Source organism: Lissotriton vulgaris, chromosome 4_1 (assembly GCF_964263255.1).
Source record: "Lissotriton vulgaris chromosome 4_1, aLisVul1.2, whole genome shotgun sequence".
In the NCBI taxonomy this organism is placed as follows: Eukaryota; Metazoa; Chordata; class Amphibia; order Caudata; family Salamandridae; genus Lissotriton; species Lissotriton vulgaris.
This window is the reverse complement of record NC_141691.1, coordinates 1,058,415,469-1,058,436,625: the sequence shown is the minus strand read 5'-3', so window position 1 is coordinate 1,058,436,625 and position 21,157 is coordinate 1,058,415,469. Positions and strand designations below refer to the sequence as shown.

The window sequence follows — 21,157 nt, the reverse complement described above, 5'->3', positions numbered from 1 at the left end:
GTAGATCGCCCGCAGCAAGGATGTGACTGCTCACCAATAGTGGAGAAACTTTGTTCGCTCCCAGGCATAATGGAAAAGCTTGTAGCAGACTTAAAAGAAATAGCAAAAGCTACACCCATCCCTGGGAACGGCAGCGGTACAGATTTAGGTAATTCAAGCGAAGCCCGTCAATCAAAAACAGCTTCCAAATCAAGGTTAAGAGGGGAAGAAGCTGTCAACTCCTCACGACCTCAAGAGAAAGCGGTGCAAGGTGGCGGTATGAGAGAACAGCAATCTCCTCAGGTCACTAGCAGAGCAAGTTCCACCCCTCTTTCTCCAATTGAACAAGAAGAGGGTAATCCTGTGGGAAAAGAGAAAAGACAGAGGAAGCGGAAAGGACGCAACAAAATGAGAAGGAGCAAACAAGTCCTAAATCTCTACCCGATGTTCCACACCTTTAGACGTCCCGGAGCCTCAGGAGATGATGAGCGAAAAAATCCCTCTGAACCAGGAACTACAACGGAAGTACAACCAATTATCCAGGACTGTGAAAGAAGGAAGAGCGACATTTGCACATCGTCAACAGCAAAGAAACCATCAATGGCTCCTCCGGGACAATGTGTCCTTACTGAAGTAAAAGAACAAAAAACCACTACTAACATGGCTCCGCCAAATACACCCATCAAGCAGAATGAAATGGCTGTGAACCACACACCAAGTCTCGCGACAAGGCAGCCTGGAGGCCCAATTTTAAAGCAGGTAGACACAGTCAACTGTGTCAACAACCAACAGGGTGTACTCCCAGCAAGTGCTAAATGGAACTTTGGTCATGCAAATAATGTAAGGCTCGACACTGCGCAATGAGGTCTTTTTTATGGGTCCTTTGATAAAAGTTGCTCAAACGTCCAACACGGACAAAACAGAGGCAATGCCTAGGCCGAATAGCACAGCTCGGAGTAGGGACAACCTCTCTACCCTCTTTTACCCAGAATACAAGTCTAAAGGTAGCCATGATATCCTAAATCGGGGTAACATCTTAAAGCTGATACAAGCGTCAGGTCTGTCAGATGCAATTACCACTCAAGACATAATATCGGTAGAATTCATTGCACCATGTCAAGGCCAACCAAACGAATCCACAAAGGTCACCTGGAGTACCGCAGAGGTAATGAATAATATCCTAGGCTTATTTGACACCTTCAAGCAATGGGGAATACTGATACAACCGGGCTGGGAAGGACCCTATCCACATGTTCTACAGGGAAGCCGTGGTGACGAACATAGTCATGCAGGGAGGGGTACAGTATACTCCGTCCTCAGGGGCGCACGCAACAAAACTCCCACTTCCGTCCACTCAATGAGGAAAGCAAAAGAAGACGGGATTACATCAATTAGGAATCAGGACGAGGCGGGTTCATGGTCATGGCTGGCCGGAGCCCTGAATACAACCCGCCTCTTACGTTGACATCCCAGTAGGGAGGACCGCCACGAAAAGATTCCTCTAAAAATCTGTTCATGGAACATAAATGGCCTAACAAGCAAACTTGAGTATAACGCCACCATTTCCTATTTTCGGGGCTTCGACATACTGTTACTACAAGTGACATGGCTCACGGCACCGCAGCACCTAGAAGGCTTTAAAATCTATCACATTCCAGCTTACAAACTGAATCGTCCAGGAAGAGGGAGCGGCGGCCTTGCAGTTTATATATCAACAAAAAATGCAGTTACTTCCTGGGACCTGCCGGGCTCATCAAATTGTCTCCAGTGTGTGGGAATTTCTCTCACTCCGAGTAATGGCCAAAGTTGGAGGTTAATCTTAATGAATGCTTACGTCCGTCCAAATACAGCATCAAGGAAATCCTTTGTAGAAGAAGCAACAGCGTCAGTAGTAAGAGTGCAAACAGGTTTTCTAAACTCATAAATCTTACTTACTGGTGACTTCAACATGTGGTTAATGTCAATCCTCCAAAAAAATTAGGTCACCAAATCACATGATAGCATCTGGGTGATACCACCGCAAGACCAGCCTTGATGGCACAAGGATGATCCACATGGAAGTTCTCTACAAGGCAACCTTGAAAATCTGGGCCTCAGAGCCTTAAACGGGCGTTATCCCGATGACAAGCCACCTCGATTTTCCTATCTATCGAAAAAAGGCGCTTCATTAATTGACTATACGTTTGTCAGCATTTCATTGTTTCATCAAATAGCAGGTTATTGTCTTGGAAACAGAACAGAAAGTGACCACTGTTCCTAAGAAATCATGCTGAGGACTTGTCTTATGCAACACAAAGAGGTAAGGGATTTGCCATCCGAGAGCTTTACAATCAACCTCAAACGTATTAAATGCTCCTTTAAGAATCTTCAACATGTATCAGCAGAGGCCAAACAAATAATTGAGCGCCAAAAGAGCCCGGATAACATAACTGCCAACTGGTCAACATTTGCAACCGAACTTATTGACAGATTTGCGAAACTAATAAAACACACAAGCCAAACTGACCAAAAGTACACGCCGCGCTCGAACTCTGAGATACTATCAGCAACAAGATCGATGAATCGCTTATGGCGGGCTTTAAAAACTGATCCAACGGATCCCATTAAAATAATAAAACAGAGAGGCCCGCAGTCACATTAAGAAAGCAAAACGTGAGCTACGCAGAAGCCAATGGAACTTGTTTTGGGTCAAACTGCAGCATGACATTAAAACAAATAACTCCGCCAGGTTTTGGCACACAATCAATCAAAAGCGCATCTGGGCGCGCATCTAAAGTTGCCTCCTCGAGCAAACTTGAAATAGAGTGGGTCGATTTTCTCTATTCTCACTTTAATGACCAGGAAGTGCACATTACCCACTTAAATCTCCCTTCCGTGGACAAAGTGACACAAAAAGAGATTGTCCGGGAATCTGTTCTGAACACTTCAAATTCCCTAACGAAGCTAGGTCACAAAATGACCAATAAAAGAGATTCTTTTGACTCAAAGCAGCGTAAATCTTACAACAGTCCAGAAGGCTGAAATAGAAAAAATAATAAAAAAGGGACGCAAGGACGGCGCTCCTGGTCCAGGTGGAATTCCTCAAGCACTGTTTAAGGAAGATGCAAGTTTTTGGGCTGCGAAACTAAGCCCCCTTTTTAATTCATGTCTGCAAAACAACACCATACCGCCCTCCTGGCGTGGATCCATTCTCGCACCAATCTTTAAAGGAGGGGCTAAAAAATCCCCAGGGAATTACCGTCTCATCGCACTCATTGACAATGAAGCGAAGTATTTTGCGGGAGTGCTGCTCAACTCACTTAGGGCATGGGCTGATGATAACTCTATAATTCCTCCGAACAGGTTTCACAATAAACACCGGAACCTCAGTCAATCTTATGACCCTTTCCTGCCTGATTGACCAAGCGAAGTTCTGTTCTTGCCCACTCTATATGAGGTTCATTGACTTCCAAGCGGCCTTCGACAATGTTAACAGAACTAAACTCTGGCAGAAGTTGTCTAGACTCAATATTCCAGCGGCCCTCCATAGAGCCATACAACTTCTACACCAGGACACGTGGGTTAGGATTAAGATCGGGGATGGCTCAAGACTGTCCCGCCCAATTCCGACGAAAAAAGGCCTCAAACAGGGTTGTGTCTTGCCCCCGACACTCTTTAACCTATTTTTAGCCGACCTCCCTAAAGCCCTCAACAAGGTCAATTCCCACGCTCCCAAACTATCTGGTCTGTCGCTGACAAACCTATTATATGCTGACGACGTGGTACTGTTAAGTAAAACAAAGATCGAAATGCAAAGACTCCTGGACGCTACTTCTGACTATTCAAATAACTACGAGCTTCGCATTAACAACAGGAAGACGAAAATCCTAGCAGTGCACTCAAGGAAAGTTAAGAAACTGTCTTGGGCTTTGAACAATGAAAGCATCGTCGAATCAAACTGCCAAAGTTACCTTGGAGTCATTTTTAACAACAATGAAAAATACAAATCCCACCTAGAAGAGCTAAAAAGGAAAAGTACGGCTCTTGCTTTTGCAATTGGACTAATTCAAAAGAAGCTACAAGGCCCAACTCTTGCACCCACACTACAGGTGGCTCAGGCAAAAATCATTCCTACCTTAACCTACGGTAGTGAAGCTTTAAAAGGATTGGACAGTGACCATCTGGACACAATTATTTCCAAGATCTATAGTTCAGTGTTCAAATTACCCAACCATACATCACCGGCACAAATTAGGTTGGAACTAGGCATCTGCAAACAACCATTGGCCAGAGCCATGTCTTTTCTCGTGTGCTGTCACAAATTGAGGTTATCAAAGGAGGGAAGTCTAGGGCACCATTTCTGGGCCAGTATTGACGACAACTCATGGCGAGCAGAACATGACTATTGGTCAAAAGGATTAAAAACCTTATGCCTTAATGACCTCTGGAACTTGCATGCTAGTCAGAAGGAATTCAAAAGGCTAGGGAAAATCAGTACCAAACAATTATCAATAGTGGAGGATAAAACCACCCTTGCAAAAAGAAGTCATGGGTGGATGACCCTTCAATCCTATGCCTTGTTAATTCCACAGCCGTACCTTACTATATTGTTCAGTGCTCGAACGAAACTACGTTTTTTAAAACTGAGACTGGGAGTTATTAACCTGTTGACTCACTGGCCAAAATGGAAAAGAGAACATGGAAGAGATCTATGCCGACTTTGCTGGACCCACAAAGAAGACATCATACACATCATCTGTCTGTGCTCAAAACTGCTGACAGAGAGACGGGCCCTACTCAAGCACCATTGGAATAGAAATATGATTAGAAGCTGTAGAGCAGCAGTTTTGGCCTGTGTTGACCCTAGGAACACTAAATTAAATTGTGCCCTAGTAAGATTCATGGAGCGCGTTGCAAAAAAACTTATTGAGGTGCCCACAGTTTGCGACTCCCCATCGGAATAACGCTGTCAAGTTTCACTTGTTGTTGCCACCCCTACTGGCTTTTTAAGAATACGATATTTTAAATGAAAGCTTCATCTGTTATTATTACGCATAATGGCTTTTTATGAATATGATATTTTTAAATGCAATTTTGAAACCTTTTAAATCTTTTGTATTTGCAATGTTTTTTTCAAATCACGCAATAAAGTCTTTATTATTATTTAAAAAAAAAAAAGCTACTTTCTTTTTTCATCTCAACAATTAGTTTTCTTAGAGAAAACATGAAAGAGCGGTACAAATGATCCCTTGCAGACTTCAGACCTTAGTCAACTTTTCAGAAATGTATAGCGTCCCAGTTTCACCCACGGGTTACAGACCACTTTCCCCCTTCAAATGGTACCTAAGTAGAAACCTCAAAAACTGAAAATATTGACCACCACTTAGAAAAATGCAGTAAGTGTGGCAAATACATTATATTTTCAACTCGCCATGTTTCCCAAAGCTGAGAAGAGGGCAAAATAAGCACAACAAACCTTTTTTAAGCCACTTTAGGACAAAACGTTTTTTGAAGAGTGCATGTTTTTCGCATTTTTTTAGATTGCAATATTTTGGCTATTTTTCCAAGGGCAGTGCAATCCCTGGGTACCTCTATAATCTCCAGCACGTGTGATAAAAGGATGCAAACTAGGCCTGGATATCGTTAGAGGAAAAAAGTTATTAGGCTTACGTGTGTCTTGCCCACCATATTAAAAAAGGGGTCAGCATAAGTGGGAAACCCCCTAGTAGTCAAGTGGTTAATGACTTCCTACGTTTTCACAATAGAAAACGTAAAATTGTGACACTGTCACTTCCAGCTAGATTTCTATGTTCTCTGTGCCTCCTTTCAGACATTAGCAAATTTTGTACTAAGAGTACATCATGCAACATTTTAAATTGTATATTTTTCATCATTACAAGGACACTTATAATTTTTTAAAAGAGGTTTTCTTCCACCTGGAGATTTTAGCTGCTGGAACACCAGGGTAAAATGTGTACATAACCAGGTGAATCCATTTTACCTATTTCGAATCAATGTTACCAGTTTCCCCTCAATCCCACAGTAACCTTGTACCCACAAAAGTTATTGCTACTCCTTGCCTCTGTGACTTGGGAAGGCAGTGAAAGCACGGTTACCTGGAGGAATAACAAGCACTTATAGGCACTTATGATTCTTGACCCTTTTGGCCCTCTGCTATTATAGATGTTAACTATAACCCAATTTAAAGTCTACATTTACTCTCAAGGTCCTGTCTCTTTTTACAGATTTCAGCTTTTTCATTTCATCTTCCAGATGTTCATCCATGACCCCTTCGTCATTAAATCCTTATAAGAAATTGGGTTGTTGGGTGACTGGGGGGTAAGCCCTCGTCAAGCAATAACCACAATCTTTGTCAGGGTAAGGCACAAGCATGCCGTAAAATAGCTTGTGTTCAACCCCTTGGTAGCTTGGCTCAGCGAAGTCAGGCTTAACTCAGACGCAATGTGTATAATATTTGTGCAACACTTCAAACAGTAAAACAGTGATAACACTCCACAAAATGAGCCTACAACAGATTTAGAAACACAGGGTAAGTTTTAATAAATAAAACAAGGCCAAAATGACAAAAATCCACTGAGAAGAACTGGCGATATTGAACTGTCGCCAAAAAGCACAAATCGCTACAAGGGATAACTGGTTGCACCATATTGGAACAAAGTAACAAGTTCAGGCTGACCAAGAAGGAGCCCGAGCTGGCCACAGGGCCCCAGTTAGGCTCGGTGAAAAGAGCACGTTGAATCCTGGTTGAGGATTGTTAAGTGGATCCGAGTAGAAGTTATGTCGCTCAGCCAAAGAGATGTGTTGAATCTTTTGACTGGGTGTGAGTGTTTGATTGATTCTGATGCTCCTTCCATCACCACTCCCTTTTGTATTGCTTTGTTCGCCATAAGTTGGCAGGGTATGCTCAGACGTGAGTCCCTTGCTCACTTTGCCACTGGATTCAAGCAAGCCTGGCTGAAGACGGATGAAATGCCAGAAACCGGTCCTAGGAAGCATGCTTCTGGTCCAGGGAAGGCATGGCTTGGCAGTTCAGCGCTGGACTGTTCCCATGAGGCACAGGGTCAGACTGATTTGCATATGGCCATGTCTGAACTGGGGTGACGGAGTGGGCTAAAGAACAGTGATGGATTAAACCCAGATCTTTTGACTGGGTGTGAGTGTTTGATTGGTTCAGATGCTCCGTCCATCACCACCCCCTTTTGTACCACTTTGTTCGCCATAAGTTGGCAGGGTATGCTCAGACACGAGTCCCTTGCTCACTTTGACACTGGATTCAAGCAAGCCTGGATGAAGACGGCTGAAATGCAAGAAACCGGTCTTAGGAAACTAGTTTCCGGTCCAGGGAAGGCATGGCTTGGCAGTTCGGGCTGGACTGATCCCATTAGGCACAGGGTCAGACTGATTTGCTTATGGCCATGTCTGAACTGGGGTGGCAGAGTGGGCTAAAGAACGGTGATGGATTAAACCCAAATGTTTTGACTGGGTGTGAGTGTTTGATTGGGTCAGATGCTCCTTCCATCACCACCCTCTTTTGTACCGCTTTGTTCGCCATAAGTTGGAAGGGTATGCTCAGACGTGAGTCCCTTGCTCACTTTGCCACTGGATTCAAGCAAGCCTGGCTGAAGACAGCTGAAATGCCAGAAACTGGTCCTAGGAAGCTTGTTTCCGGTCCGGGGAAGGCATGGCTTGGCAGTTCGGGCTGGACTGTTCCCAAGAGGCACAGGGTGAGACTGATTTACATATGGCCAAGTCTGAACTGGGGTGGCAGAGTGGGCTAAAGAACGGTGATGGATTAAACCCAGATCTTTTGACTGGGTGTGACTTTTTGATTGGTTCAGATGCTCCGTCCATCACCACCCCCTTATGTACCGCTTTGTTCGCCATAAGTTGGCAGGGTATGCTCAGACGTGAGTCCCTTGCTCACTTTGCCACTGGATACAAGCAAGCCTGACTGAAGACGGCTGAAATGCCAGAAACCGGTCCTAGGAAGCTTGTTTCCGGTCCAGGGAAGGCATGGCTTGGCAGTTCGGGCTGGACTGTTCCCATGAGGCACAGGGTCAGACTGATTTGCATATGGCCATGTCTGAACTGGGGTGGCAGAGTGGGCTAAGGAACGGTGATGGTTTAAACCCAGATCTTTTGACTGGGTGTGAGTGTTTGATTGGTTCAGATGCTCCGTCCATCACCACCCCCTTCCGTACCGCTTTGTTCGCCATAAGTTGCCAGGGTATGCTCAGACGTGAGTCGCTTGCTCACTTTGCCACTGGATTCAAGCAAGATTTGTTCGCCATAAGTTGGCAGGGTATGCTCCGACGTGAGTCCCTTGCTCACTTTGCCACTGGATTCAAGCAAGCCTCGCTGAAGAAGTCTGAAATGCCAGAAACCGGTCCTACGAAGCTTGTTTCCAGTCCAGGGAAGGCATGGCTTGGCAGTTCGGGCTGGACTGTTCCCATGAGACACAGGGTCAGACTGATTTGCAAATGGCCATGTCTGAACTGGGGTGGCAGAGATGGCTAAAGAACGGTGATGGATTAAACCCAGATCTTTTGAATGGGTGTGATTGTTTGATTGGTTCAGATGCTCCGTCCATCACCACCCCCTTTTGTACCGCTTTGTTCGCCATAAGTTGGCAGGGTATGCTCAGACGTGAGTCCCTTGCTCACTTTGCCACTGGATTCAAGCAAGCCTGGCTGAAGACAGCTGAAATGCCAGAAACCGGTCCTAGGAAGCTTGTTTCCGGTCAAGGGAAGGCATGGCTTGGTAGTTCGGGCTGGACTGTTCCCAAGAGGCACAGGGTGAGACTGATTTAGTTATGGCCAAGTCTGAACTGGGGTGGCAGAGTGGGCTAAAGAACGGGGATGGATTAAACCCAGATCTTTTGACTGGGTCTGACTTTTTGAATGGTTCAGGAGCTCCGTCCATCACCATTTCCTTTTGTACCGCTTTGTTCGCCATAAGTTAGCAGGGTATGCTCAGACGTGAGTCCCTTGCTCACTTTGCCACTGGATTCAAGCAAGCCTGGCTGAAGACGGCTGAAATGCCAGAAACCGGTCCTAGGAAGCTTGTTTCCGGTCCAGGGAAGGCATGGCTTGGCAGTTCGGGCTGGATTGTTCCCATGAGGCACAAGGTCATACTGATTTGCATATGGCCATGTCTGAACTGGGGTGGCAGAGTGGGCTAAAGAACGGTGATGGATTAAACCCAGATCTTTTGAATGGGTGTGAGTGTTTGATTGGTTCAGATGCTCCGTCTATCACCACCCCCTTTTGTACCGCTTGGTTTCAAAATGCAGCAAGGCTTCGGTGCAAGGTCCAGTTGCTTCATCGTCGAGGATCCTGTCGACAGGGCTTGCAATGTGAAGTCAGGCGTCAGGGATGCGGCTGGCGATGTTTCAGTTCCGAGGAGCTGTGAAGCTGCAATGGTAAGTCCGGCGTTGTAGTCAAGGCTGCTGTTGGTGAGACATTTGAGGACCTGGGCGGTAGATGCACTGTGTCCTCGGGGATGAGCCAGCTCCAAAGACTGCGGTGAGAGATGCAGATCTTTGCAACAGGTCCAAACCACACCGCAGCAGCGAAGCGTCACTTCTGCTCTGGGTTGCAGGGCTCAGCCGAAGTGAAGATTTATCAGTTCTGCTGGCAAGCACCTTGGGCCAACTTCCTAGAGTGCAGGACTAGGGTGGCACTACTTGGCAGGGAAGAGTCACAGATCACAGAGTCCAGATGCAGGTCCAAGGAGGTTGAAAGACTGTTCTGTCCCCAAGGCTTCAGATCAGGAGACCAGCCAATTAGTCCTTGAAGTCACTCTGGGTTCTGGGTTTAAGAGGTGCAGGTCCAGTTATTCTCACCCAGGCATAAGGGAAGCAGGCAGCAGAGTGGCGGTCCTTCAGCACACAGAGGTCTTTCTTCCTGGCAAAGTATCCACAGGTCCAGATGTTTACTGAAGTGGTAGTGTCTGAGGTCCTTCTTTTATGCACAGAAGTGGGGAGGTGCTTCTAGATGCATGCCTTTGAAGTGCCAGATGCACTTCCTTCCATGCCCAGGCTCCAGGAGGTATGCAGTCCTTTGTTTTGGGACAGGGCACATCCTATTCACGTGTAGGTGGGGCTGGGCCCAGCCCTTCCTGTCATCCTGCCAATGATGGCCCACTCAGTCACACCTAAGCTACCTCTGTGTATGGCTGCCAAGGAGGAATACACAAAGCCTAACTGCCAACTACACCCAGTCATGTGACCAGAGACAGCTTGCATGCATCAAACGGCTAAGGCACAAAAAATGCCAACTTTTTAAAAGTGGCATTTTCAGAATTGTAATTTAAATCTTACTTCACAATAAGTTAGAATTTTACATTGGAATTCCAGAGAGACCACATTTGAATCAATTATATCTTTCCATTAGGAAATTACACTTAATAAATGTAATAAGGTAATCCCAATGTTATTCTACGGGAGGTATAGGCCTTGCAGTAGTGAACAAATAATTTAGGAGATTTTCACTATCAGGACATGGAAAACTTTTAAAGTACATGTTTATGGAATGAATTTCTATAGCTCTGGCGTCCCTTATTACCTTTGCTCGCAACGGAATTCTGGGAATTGACATGCCCTTGATATCTTAGGCTCCTCCGCCTTGCGGACACGCAGATTCACAAAAAGCGTAATCCCAAACAGCCACGGTGATTTGCCATACGTTTAGCACTTCCCCCTTTTTTCCTATTCTTTTGTTTTGTGGACAGGGGGTGTGGGGGGGGGGGGGGTATTTGTAATTCTGTTCCATTTACTCCATCTGAGAGTTTTCTCCTGTAGACCCGCTCCAAGCATATTACTCAGTAATGCTATCATTGATGACAATTGATGTCTGTATTGCATTGTCTTTAACCCCTTCGATGCTGATGACGAGCTCAGCTCGTCATCAGCCACGGTGGTCGTGTGCGGATGACGAGCTGAGCTCGTCATCTAACGCGGCTTTTAGAAAAAAGCTGCGTAGCGGAAAAATAACCGCCGCAGCGATGGGGTTAAGGAGCAGGAGGTCCTGTTATTCTTTTCTGTTTAAAAACCAATAAAAGATTTAAACCATAAAGCACATGTTTAACTTTTTAAATGCACTGCACCCTGCTCTCCGGACTGTCCAGGGCATGCACTAGGACAGGTAATATTAACAAGCATTTGCAATGCAATAGGTCACGCATTTGCAAGAGCTAGTGGTGGTGTAAATGACAATGTCTTTTACCTATGTGTTTTGGCTTGGAGTGGAGTGGATGTTTGTAGTTTGGTGTGAAATTATGTGGGTTGTATTGGAATTATTAATTGTGGTATGGTGTGTAAATTTGAGGTGTGTTTTGGAGGTATGTGGTGTGTTGCGTAATTGTGTTGTGTATTTGAACTATGTGGTTCTGTATGAAATTATGTGGTATGTTTTGTAAATATGTGGAGTTGAATTGTGTGACGTTGAGTGAAATTATGCTTATTGGAATTGTGTGTTATGGTGTGGAGTGCATTTATGTGCATTGCTGGTATGTGGCATCGGGTGCATTTATGTGGGGTGTTAATTGCATTGTAATGAGTAAAGTGTAATTATCTGTAGTTTAATTATGTGGAGCTGAGTGGCGTTATGTGGAATGCAATTATGTTGTGTGGGCTAAGAGCTGTGTCGCATTGAATTGTGTTGTGTGGAAAGGAGTCTTTTTAAACAACAGTGGTCCCTTACAAGCAAATGGACAAGATTAAATAAATATAGACACAATTGTTTCTATATTGGTGTGACATGTCCAGCCGGACAGAGGTCAAATATTAACTTTAGAGTAATTGCAACAAATTCATCAACAATTTACAAAGTGGGGCACAAGCCTGTACCCTACTAAAGAGACACAAGAAGTGAAACACAAAGGGCTTTTAGGCAAAAGCTAACGGTTCTGTAAATATCACAATTACAATAGTAGAGCAGTATTACAGACACCTTTACATGTTAAATGACACATGATACATAGATGTATAAGGTGTGTAATTAAGGTCGACGGCGTTTCGATCCCACTACATAGTTATGGGGATCATCATCAGGACATTTAGTAAATACCTAAACAATAAAAGCCTCTTTTGCCGTGATTGAGCCAGCCAAGGGAAAGGCTCGTTGACCGGTGACCTTCGAGTAGGAAGGTGTTGGACGGGACCCAAAATCGGAGTCCACGCTGAAGCGTCAAGTGTAATAAAAACCAATACGGGCGATCGCTTCAAATGTAGGCACATTAGCCGAGATTAAGCAGGAGTGTCGGACCCTCACGATGGAGTGAGTAAAGTGTAATTATCTGTAGTTTAATTATGTGGAGTTGAGTGGCGTTATGTGGAATGCAATTATGTTGTGTGGGCTAAGAGCTGTGTGGCATTGAATTGTGTTGTGTAGAATTGAGTGGCAGGGTTTGTAGTGATACTATGTGGCATGGTGTGGAGTAGTATTTTATGGTGTGGAATTATGTGACATGTTGCAAAGTTGATTTTTTAGTAGAGTGTAATTATGTGTTTTGTAATTGACTGGACATATCTGCAGTATAAACATGCTGCTTGAAATGTAGGTTGGACTGTAATTATGTGTAGTGAAATTATATGGAGTCAAATTGTGTTGTGTGGAGTGTAATTATATGGTTTGCAGTGGCGTGGAATTATATGTAGTTTATGATATTGGCTTGTAATTGTATAGCATGGAATGGAATGATGTGATGTTGAAGTGTGTGTAGTTCAATTGTGTGGCATGTTATTATAAGATGCTAAAATGTGTTCTGTGTAGTGGATTTATGTAGAATGGATTTGTGGGTAAAGATGTCTGTGTACATGTTTACCAACATTTGCAGGGATGTTGTGTGGCCATGTATATGCACTATCCAGAAGCAAAATCCACTAAATTAGCAAAATTGTGTTCTGTGAAGGTAGTGAAGCATTCGCATAACAAAAGGGTTAGCTGGACACAATATGGCCCGCTCTTTCGGTTGAAAAAAAGGGGTGATTAAAGATTGTTCGCGCCAAAATTAAAAAGGCAGTTGGGGTAACCATCCAACTTGTGGCCAAAGTAACCCAACTTGACTTCCTATCCAAAAAAACAGCCGAGTAAGTAACGTAAACCATATCTTTTAATGGGCTGCAGTGACGTTTAAGTTCAATTAAACACTGGGGGAGCTCAATGAGTGTAACATTACCCCACATTCACTGCTCAAACACATCAGTTGTTGCCAGGTCACAAGTCTAAACTAAGACGGACTCAGTCTTTCATTTTTCCCAAGGTCATGAACTGAAACATCCTGCTGCTGTTTCCATCTTTCTTGTCTGTCTGCTCATCTCTATATCCCTACTTTGCCTATGTTCCTTTTACTCTTCTATCCCCAGCCTGTTTCATACTCCACCCCACTCTTCCTCGTTTTCTATTCCTAGTTCCATTGTATCTTCTTTTCTATGTTTTCCCAATCTTCCTCTTCAATCAGTTTCCTATCCTCCACAATGGGGACTGTTTTTATACTGCTCTTCCCCTGAACTTCTGGAGTGTCCATCAATAGGTCTTTTAATTCATCCATTCTGAATATGTAATGTTACATTGCATAGGGTACAACGCATGCGATTACAACGACCACAATTTTATAACGTATACCATTACATCGCAAGTCGTATCTACGACTTGCTATAGGGGGTGCGCTGGACTTAGTAACAGCAAGTCGTAGAAACGACTTGCGTTGTAATGGTTAGCGTCGTAACAACGCGGTTGTTGTAAAAACCGAGTTTTTAATTACATGTGTTGTACCGCATGCGATGTAAACACTGCTTCCCATCAATTCCATTTCCTCCCTCTCTCAAAACCTTATTTCATATTTAATGTCCACGCCACTAGAGTGTTTGTGTAAGAGCACAACTCTTAAATGTAGACAGTCACTGTGCCACATTCAAATCTCATATCACCAGCATTAGCCTGCACCTGATATCAGACCATCACCTGCAGCTTCCAGAGATCTTTTACTCTATTATTACCCCACACATCTTCAAAGCTCACACTATATGGTCCTTTTAGCTTTTACACTAGGTCCTTATATAAATTCACTACTTTCATGTTCCTCTTTTATGCTTTCATATAAAAACACCACCCTCTTGGGCATGTGGCCTCTTAGCTCCTTCTAAATCATCAGAAATGGTTAGAGAAGTTTCTTCAGATGCTCTTACCTGTAGATTTTGTTTGGTGTCTTTGCTCAGCAAATCCCGTATCTCCTCATTATAAATTTCCAAGTAAGAGACTCTGACCAGGAACTTTGTATTCTCTGCACACTGTCAAAAAGAAACATAGAATATTATAGTGCTGGTAAAAACAAACAAAAAACATAAGATAGAAGTAATATTATTTTGATCTCCTCTGTTTCTCAATTTACTCTTTTCCTCTTGCAGTTGTGAATAAATGGAGTGCATAATGGAGTTTTAGCATGGATTACTGTACACATTTTTAGGTCTGGTTTTGAGGCAATTTTTAGGTCTCGCCTACGCAGCACACATGCGCTGATTAGGAAAGAGACCTTTAGCCATTGGTTCCCTTTTTTGCCCAAAAATGTGCACGTGTTCCATTGCCTTCAATGGCAACGCGTGCACGTTTGGGCGATTCCCTTGCGGGAGGGAGCAGCTGGCGCCATATGTTATTAATGCGCGCAGGCCCCCTTCCTCTGCTGCCGCGCAAGCTTGTGCTTGTTCTATCTGGAAGTGGAAAAGTAGTCACGTGATCCCAATAGAAATTTCTTTCGGGCTCCATCTTGGGCTTGAAATGAACGACGGTCACATTTGCATGGTCTTGATTGCTCTTTGCTTATTGAGAATGTTGTCAAAAGAATACTGGTTATAACAATAGTTTTGTAATTAAAGTGAAATACTAAAATATGAAAATATAAATATTTCAACAATCATTACCTTTATATGATACTAAAATATATTTGATGAATTATGACATCCTATTGAAAATGTTTTAAAATCTTTTGTTATCTTCATTGATCTCCTTGTTATTCACTAATAATGACACCGTTTAAAGATGGATGCCAGCTCGCCTAGTGTCCTGAGGGGGACCGTCCCGTTTCTATGATAATGCCTGCGCCGGTCTCCTGGGAGACGCGCCGGATGCCACGCCTCTGCTTGCCCTGGCCCCTCCTCTCTCGGATCAGCCGCTGAATGTTGCTGTGATGGGAAGTGTTGGGGTAAGTAGAGCTGCACCGGGGGCAGTAGAGAGAGACCTAGAATACTCATTCGGGGGCCGCTCCTGTAGCCCCAGGGGTGTCCTGTGCCCCGCTGAGGGTGCTTCATTTCTGTGACATGCTCTAACTTCTCCCTGATGCCCCTGGGGTGGGAGAAGGGCTTCCAGCTCTGGGGTCCTGCCTGCTTCAGATCTGGGCCCACCGTGGAGGCTGAAGCAGCAGTAGCACTCAGACAAAGCTGCTGATCTTGGCCTTGGTTGGTGATGCTCTTTCCCCGGGTCTTTGCTGGGAGTTGTCCAGGCCATGTCATCCTGCTGGGGGTGGTCTAGCCGGGCTCCTGATGAGACATTATCCTGCTCTGACTCCGAGTTTCCAGCTCTGTCGTGGTGCAGTGTAGTTCCTATATTCCCAATAGGCTCTGCGCATTAGAATAATATACACTATAGATTTGACATAGGACTGAGGTCAAAATGTCTCTATCAAGTATACTAAACTTAATTGTGTGTGCCAGCTAACTCAGAGGTCACTAGAAACTTTCTCGAATAAACAAGAAGAGATTAGTTTCTGACAACCGCATAAACATGACAACTTTGTTTCCCCTAGAACCGTAACGTATCTTCAGAGTCGTGGAAACAATAGATAACTATTTCACTCAGTCAATCGTGCATGCTTCGTTTCTACAAAGTTTGCACAGAAATAGAGAGATGGGCGTTTCAATAAAAGTGTTTTATTGAATAGTTTTCTTTCTCATGCAAGAGAGGTGAACTGCTACAATTGTTGCAAAGTATAATGCGTACAGCGTAAACAGCAATATAAAATAATACAGTAATAGCAGTGTCTGTTGCTATGACATATATAGAAATACATACATAAATAACACAGGCTAAAATACTCAACTGGTGCTTCTAAAAAACGCCTACCCCAGTGTACCAAACCTAGGTCTAGTACGAGGGAAGAAGTAGGTGTTGTCCTTAGCATAGGTTTAGTTTTGCCAAGAATTGCCAAAGGTTTCTCTATGTTCTGATCAGCTCCATACCTTAGAATGAAGAGGTTGGTATCTCTGTCTCTGGACTTGATTTCCCAACACCCCGTAAGGGGAGTCAAAACACTGGAGCTGGATTCTCAGCAAGAGGATGACAGCTTCTGGTCAGTGCGTCAGCTGGAGAGTTGGCTTCCTTTGGCACTTGCTGTAGCGAGCTGCGTCGTGCAAGTAGGTAGTCTAACTGCACCGAACCACACCGTGTTTTGCAATAGCAAGTGAAGGTATATTTATACCTTGAAGGTGTTTAGGAATGCCAGTATTGACGTAAAGTCGGGCATATGAATGTCATGAATGAACGTCTAAGGAATAGATTTTCAAGCATAATAAATGAGTTCTTGGAAAAATCAATATTCAAGCAAGGGGAAGTCCCTAATGGCTTAAGAGTCTGGTTTTCCAAGAAATCCTTGTTACGTAGATGAACTGATGGAAGTAGCCATGCCTGTATTTGGGTAGTATGAGCTATGCCTAAATAAGGGCTTGATTTCTATGCCTATATAAGGGCAATGTGAATTGTACCTATATAAGGGCATGAATCGGGAAAATTCATTCGGAATCTAAAATCGAATACAACACCCACTTCACTTTCTTATGTACAACGTTACTACGTTCTAAACATGATTATCATATCTAAAACATATCTACACAGGAAGTGTTTAAAACCCACCCAAAATACATAACACTTTATTGGTACTGGTTGTGCACATAAAAGAAGCATTGGTGCTGTAAGCATTTAAAGTAATATCTCATTTGAAGCATATCTTTTGACATTTAAATGCTAACTGAATGAATCATGAAAACATACATTTCTGAAATGGCTCGTAAACACAGAAGAAAAGGTGCCGAAACCATTTCATGTCAGATTACATAAAAAGTGTTTGTATGTGGACAAGGTCATATGTTGTCTCTGGAAGTTGTCAAAGAAATCATGTACTATATAAATAGTTCTACTATAAGCAGATTACTTGTGCCAAAAATGACAAATTCAAATTTGGAAAAAAGGAAAAATAAATATTCATAGGAAAAAGAGTTCCAAAGTCAGAACTTTATTTTGAAAAATGAAGGTCAAATTCATAGTCTCTCAGAACACTGTGGGCCAAAATCAAAAGTCATTGTAAGGGCTTGGAGAAAACATGAAATCTTCTATGTCTGTTGACAAAAAGTCACCTACCATTGTAGGCGAAAGTTGGATTACCTTGTTTAGAAGATTAACCACACATAGATGTGAAGCATCGCCATCAGAATGACAGAAACCATGTGGTATTTAATTCTTGTAGACGAGGTAGTCCTAAAATGTGGACGATGCGCTCACGACACTTCATCACCAGTAGAGTTGTCTCCATGGAGAACTGGGTGTCGATGGTGAATTTGTTTGCCATATCGCAGCAGTAGGAGCAAAAAGGAGGGGCGGTCCGCCAACCACGATCAATTTCTCGTATTCTTTCTGCAGTCTCTGCTTGTGTAATCTTCCATGCTTCATTATAAGCGGCATAGACACCGGCATAAATAAAACGCTTATGACGCTCCGTTCTTGGTCCTAACAAGAATTCCTTAAGATCAGCGCCATCTTAAAGTAAAGTTAAGTGTTGCTTTACATCCTTAAGTGTAGATCTATGTAGCCAATCAAGGCAGAGCTTCCCTACACTGTATGTTGTTACTATTCTAGTATGCTGTCTTTGAACATATATTGGGTCTGGCCTATTGAATGTGAAACCCTGTGTTTTGTTCAGGAATATATTTTGACAGTTGTTTGTGTCTGTGGGCCAGATCAACCATTTATTCCAATCTGGATCTGTTCTATTGTGATGCAAAATAGTATGTACGTCGACCTCCCCCTCTGAAGTGCTATCTTTGTCAGGTGTAGGTGTAGGTATGGACGGATTGTTCATGTCTTTGACCATGGCTAACCCAAGGCATGACGTCTGTTGGACAGTGTCATTCAAAAACATAATTTGCTCAGGGATGGTACAGGTTCTAAACATTGCTTCTACACCCTGTACCTGCCAATCTTTTGTACCCCAGACAGTTTGTGTCTCAATGTTGTCTTTCCAAAAGTCAAAACCTGGTTTATACACTTGGACATAAAAGGCTAGGGAATAAATCTGTTTGGTATTTGTCAACATACTTTTCATACCCGTTTTGTTTTCATTTTTAAAGTAAAACGATTCTGGATTGAATACATTGAACCCTGAGAAGTATGGAAATGTCATTGCAAATGTTTTTGAGCTACCCAATGGTGGCGTAGGACAATGTTCCCATTGGTTATAAATTAACACAATACTAGGACTTGCAGATTTGTTCAATAAATTATGACCATAATGATTATAACAATACATTTGTTCATAGGCTGACGAACCTTCTAAATATTCATGATTTGTGAATACTGCAGACACTTCTAAGTCTGACATCATATTATTAACAGAAGTCCCAATCATCAGAAAAGGTACTAGAAGAAACAAAGTCACTTAATGAAAGTGTGGAAAATGTGGAATCTTCAACAGCTCCGACAGGCCAAAAATGTCATATTCTGTTTTGTGCCAAGCTATACCACCAGGTATAGGAACGGCTGTGATGTTCACTGATGACAAGTCTCTTTGTTCACAATGGGATGATTTGTGTGGCTTGAGGAATACGTTGATGTTCTTACTTGTTGTGTCCATTTTGACATATCTTCCATTTATCAGCATACCCAGAGTTATTACTAGAGTCAACCAAAGCAGAAGAAAATATATTCCCAACACAATCTATAGTTCAATCCATGGTGAAACCAGATAAGTCTTTTCCAGGGGATGAAAAAGGTCAGTTGCTTGTTCTTTGAAAGTTCTTTTTGCTGGAGTCGTTTCAAGATCGCTGGGATCCTCAGAAAACGTATCAACGTTAATGAAATAGCCAGAGGCAGTTCTATCAATTGTAGGGATTGCATCAGGATTAGTTGAAATCGCATAACCACTTGATCACTTGTTACTTCACTGTAGACAGGTGTTTCATAACAAACTGTTATTTGGGTCTCAAGAGGTACAAGTTCCATAGCTTTGTTGCATCGTCCTTTTCGCACTGCAGATTCCTCACAGGTGATGAGTCTCTCAGTTTGAACCTCTTGGATAGTAGCTAGAGGAGTGTGCCTGCTACTTGGTCGGAGTCCACTTGGCCTACTGCTTAGTATCGGCCACATAGTGTGGTTTCATCAGGTCGATGGATACAAACCTGTTCTCCTCAGCAAGGGGCGGCAGTAAAACTGTTCTTGATCCGTGATTGCTCAGACAGGTACTGGTTGTCTGTAAGAAGGCCCAAATTCCTTCTTGTCCACGATCTATTCTCGGACTAGATCACCAAGCTTTGGAATCCAGACAGGCCTTGCTGAGACGGTCGGTTTTTCATCAGTGGTGGTTGGCTTCAGTATCACGTTGCTTTGTTTCGTTCTTATTTCTTTTAAGTCCTGTAAAACAGCCAAACGATCTTTGATATCAAATACCTTTTAGTCCACCACTGATGTCTGAACTTCAAGGTCTGCGACCAACATTCTAGTCACAAAAAGGGCCTCAGATGGAGTGATACCTCCTAGATAACTTCTTGACAAGTTGTTAAGATTATGTTGGACACTTATTAGATGTTTGACCCGCCCGTCACCCGAACCTAATACCCTAGGTGTTATAGATTGCTTTATGTCCCAGTTTTTTCTCTTCACAACTGAATTTTCCTCAGGGTGGAATGGACTAGAGTACCGCAATGCAACGCCCAATTTGGCCATGGCCTCCTTGTAAGCTCGCGAGCTAAACGCAGGACCCTGGTCAGAATGTAGCATGCCGACTACCTATGTGCCGATAAACACTCGCAAATCTTTTATAACAGTTCGAGCGTCAGCCGAGCGCTGAGGCCACATCCGGATGAACCTTGTCTCAATATTTGTGGGACCGCATTTGTACACTGGGACGTCTGCGCGTAGAAAGTCAAATGCTGTCTAACAAAGGTGGTACAAAAGGGGGTGGTGATGGATGGAGCATCTGAACCAATCAAACACTCACACCCAGTCAACAGATCTGGGTTTAATCCATCACCGTTCTTTAGCCCACTCTGCCACCCCAGTTCAGACATGGCCATATGCAAATCAGTCTGGCCCTGTGCCTCATGGGAACAGTCCAGCCCGAACTGCCAAGCCATGCCTTCCCTGGACCGGAAACAAGCTTCCTAGGACCGGTTTCTGGCATTACAGCCATCTTCAGCCAGGCTTGCTTGAATCCAGCGGCAAAGTGAGCAAGGGACTCACGTCTGAGCATACCCTGCCACACTTATGGCGAACAAAGCGGTACAAAAGGGGTTGGTGATGGACGGAGCATCTGAACCAATCAAACACTCACACCCAGTCAACAGATCTGGGTTTAATCCATCACCGTTCTTTAGCCCACTCTCCCACCCCAGTTCAGACATGGCCATATGCAAATCAGTCTGACCCTGTGCCTTATGGGAACAGTCCAGCCCAAACTGCCAAGCCATGCCTTCCCTGGACCGGAAACAAGCTTCCTAGGACCGGTTTCTGGCATTACAGCCGTCTTCAGCCAGGCTTGCTAACAAATGTGTCTTTACTGGGTTGGCTAAGCTATAGTCCGTTATCTGGCGGCGTTCTGTTCTGCGATCTCTATTGCAGTCAATGACAAACATATGAATGTGAGCATTCATTCCCGGCCACCAGTACGTCTCTTTTATAGATAATATCGTTTTAGAGATCCCCTGATGTGTCAGACCCTCACCCAAATGTGCTTCGTATATCAAAGCTACTCTACGTTTCCTGTTTGGAATTACTCTATCCCCCACTCCAGGCATTCGAGCAAAAGGAACGCTGTTTGCATCAATCATATATGAGTATTCGAGTGGAAACTTATTAGGTAACACTGCCCCGCTGCCTTTCCATGTAGGCTTGACAGCCAGCATTATTTCACTGTCTATTTT

The 21,157-nt window shown here is 43.7% G+C and overlaps 1 protein-coding gene across 1 annotated transcript in view; it reads right to left on the bottom strand.

The window, feature by feature from the left end:
* Window positions 1-21,157, bottom strand: part of LOC147722860 (kinesin-like protein KIF17) — a 1,643,424-nt gene that overhangs the window by 1,332,584 nt on the left and 289,683 nt on the right. Inside the window, exon 3 of the mRNA XM_086965286.1 lies at window positions 14,168-14,269. Within this exon, the coding sequence (XP_086821412.1) occupies window positions 14,168-14,269 (102 nt within the window). The remainder of the gene's footprint in view (window positions 1-14,167; window positions 14,270-21,157) is intronic.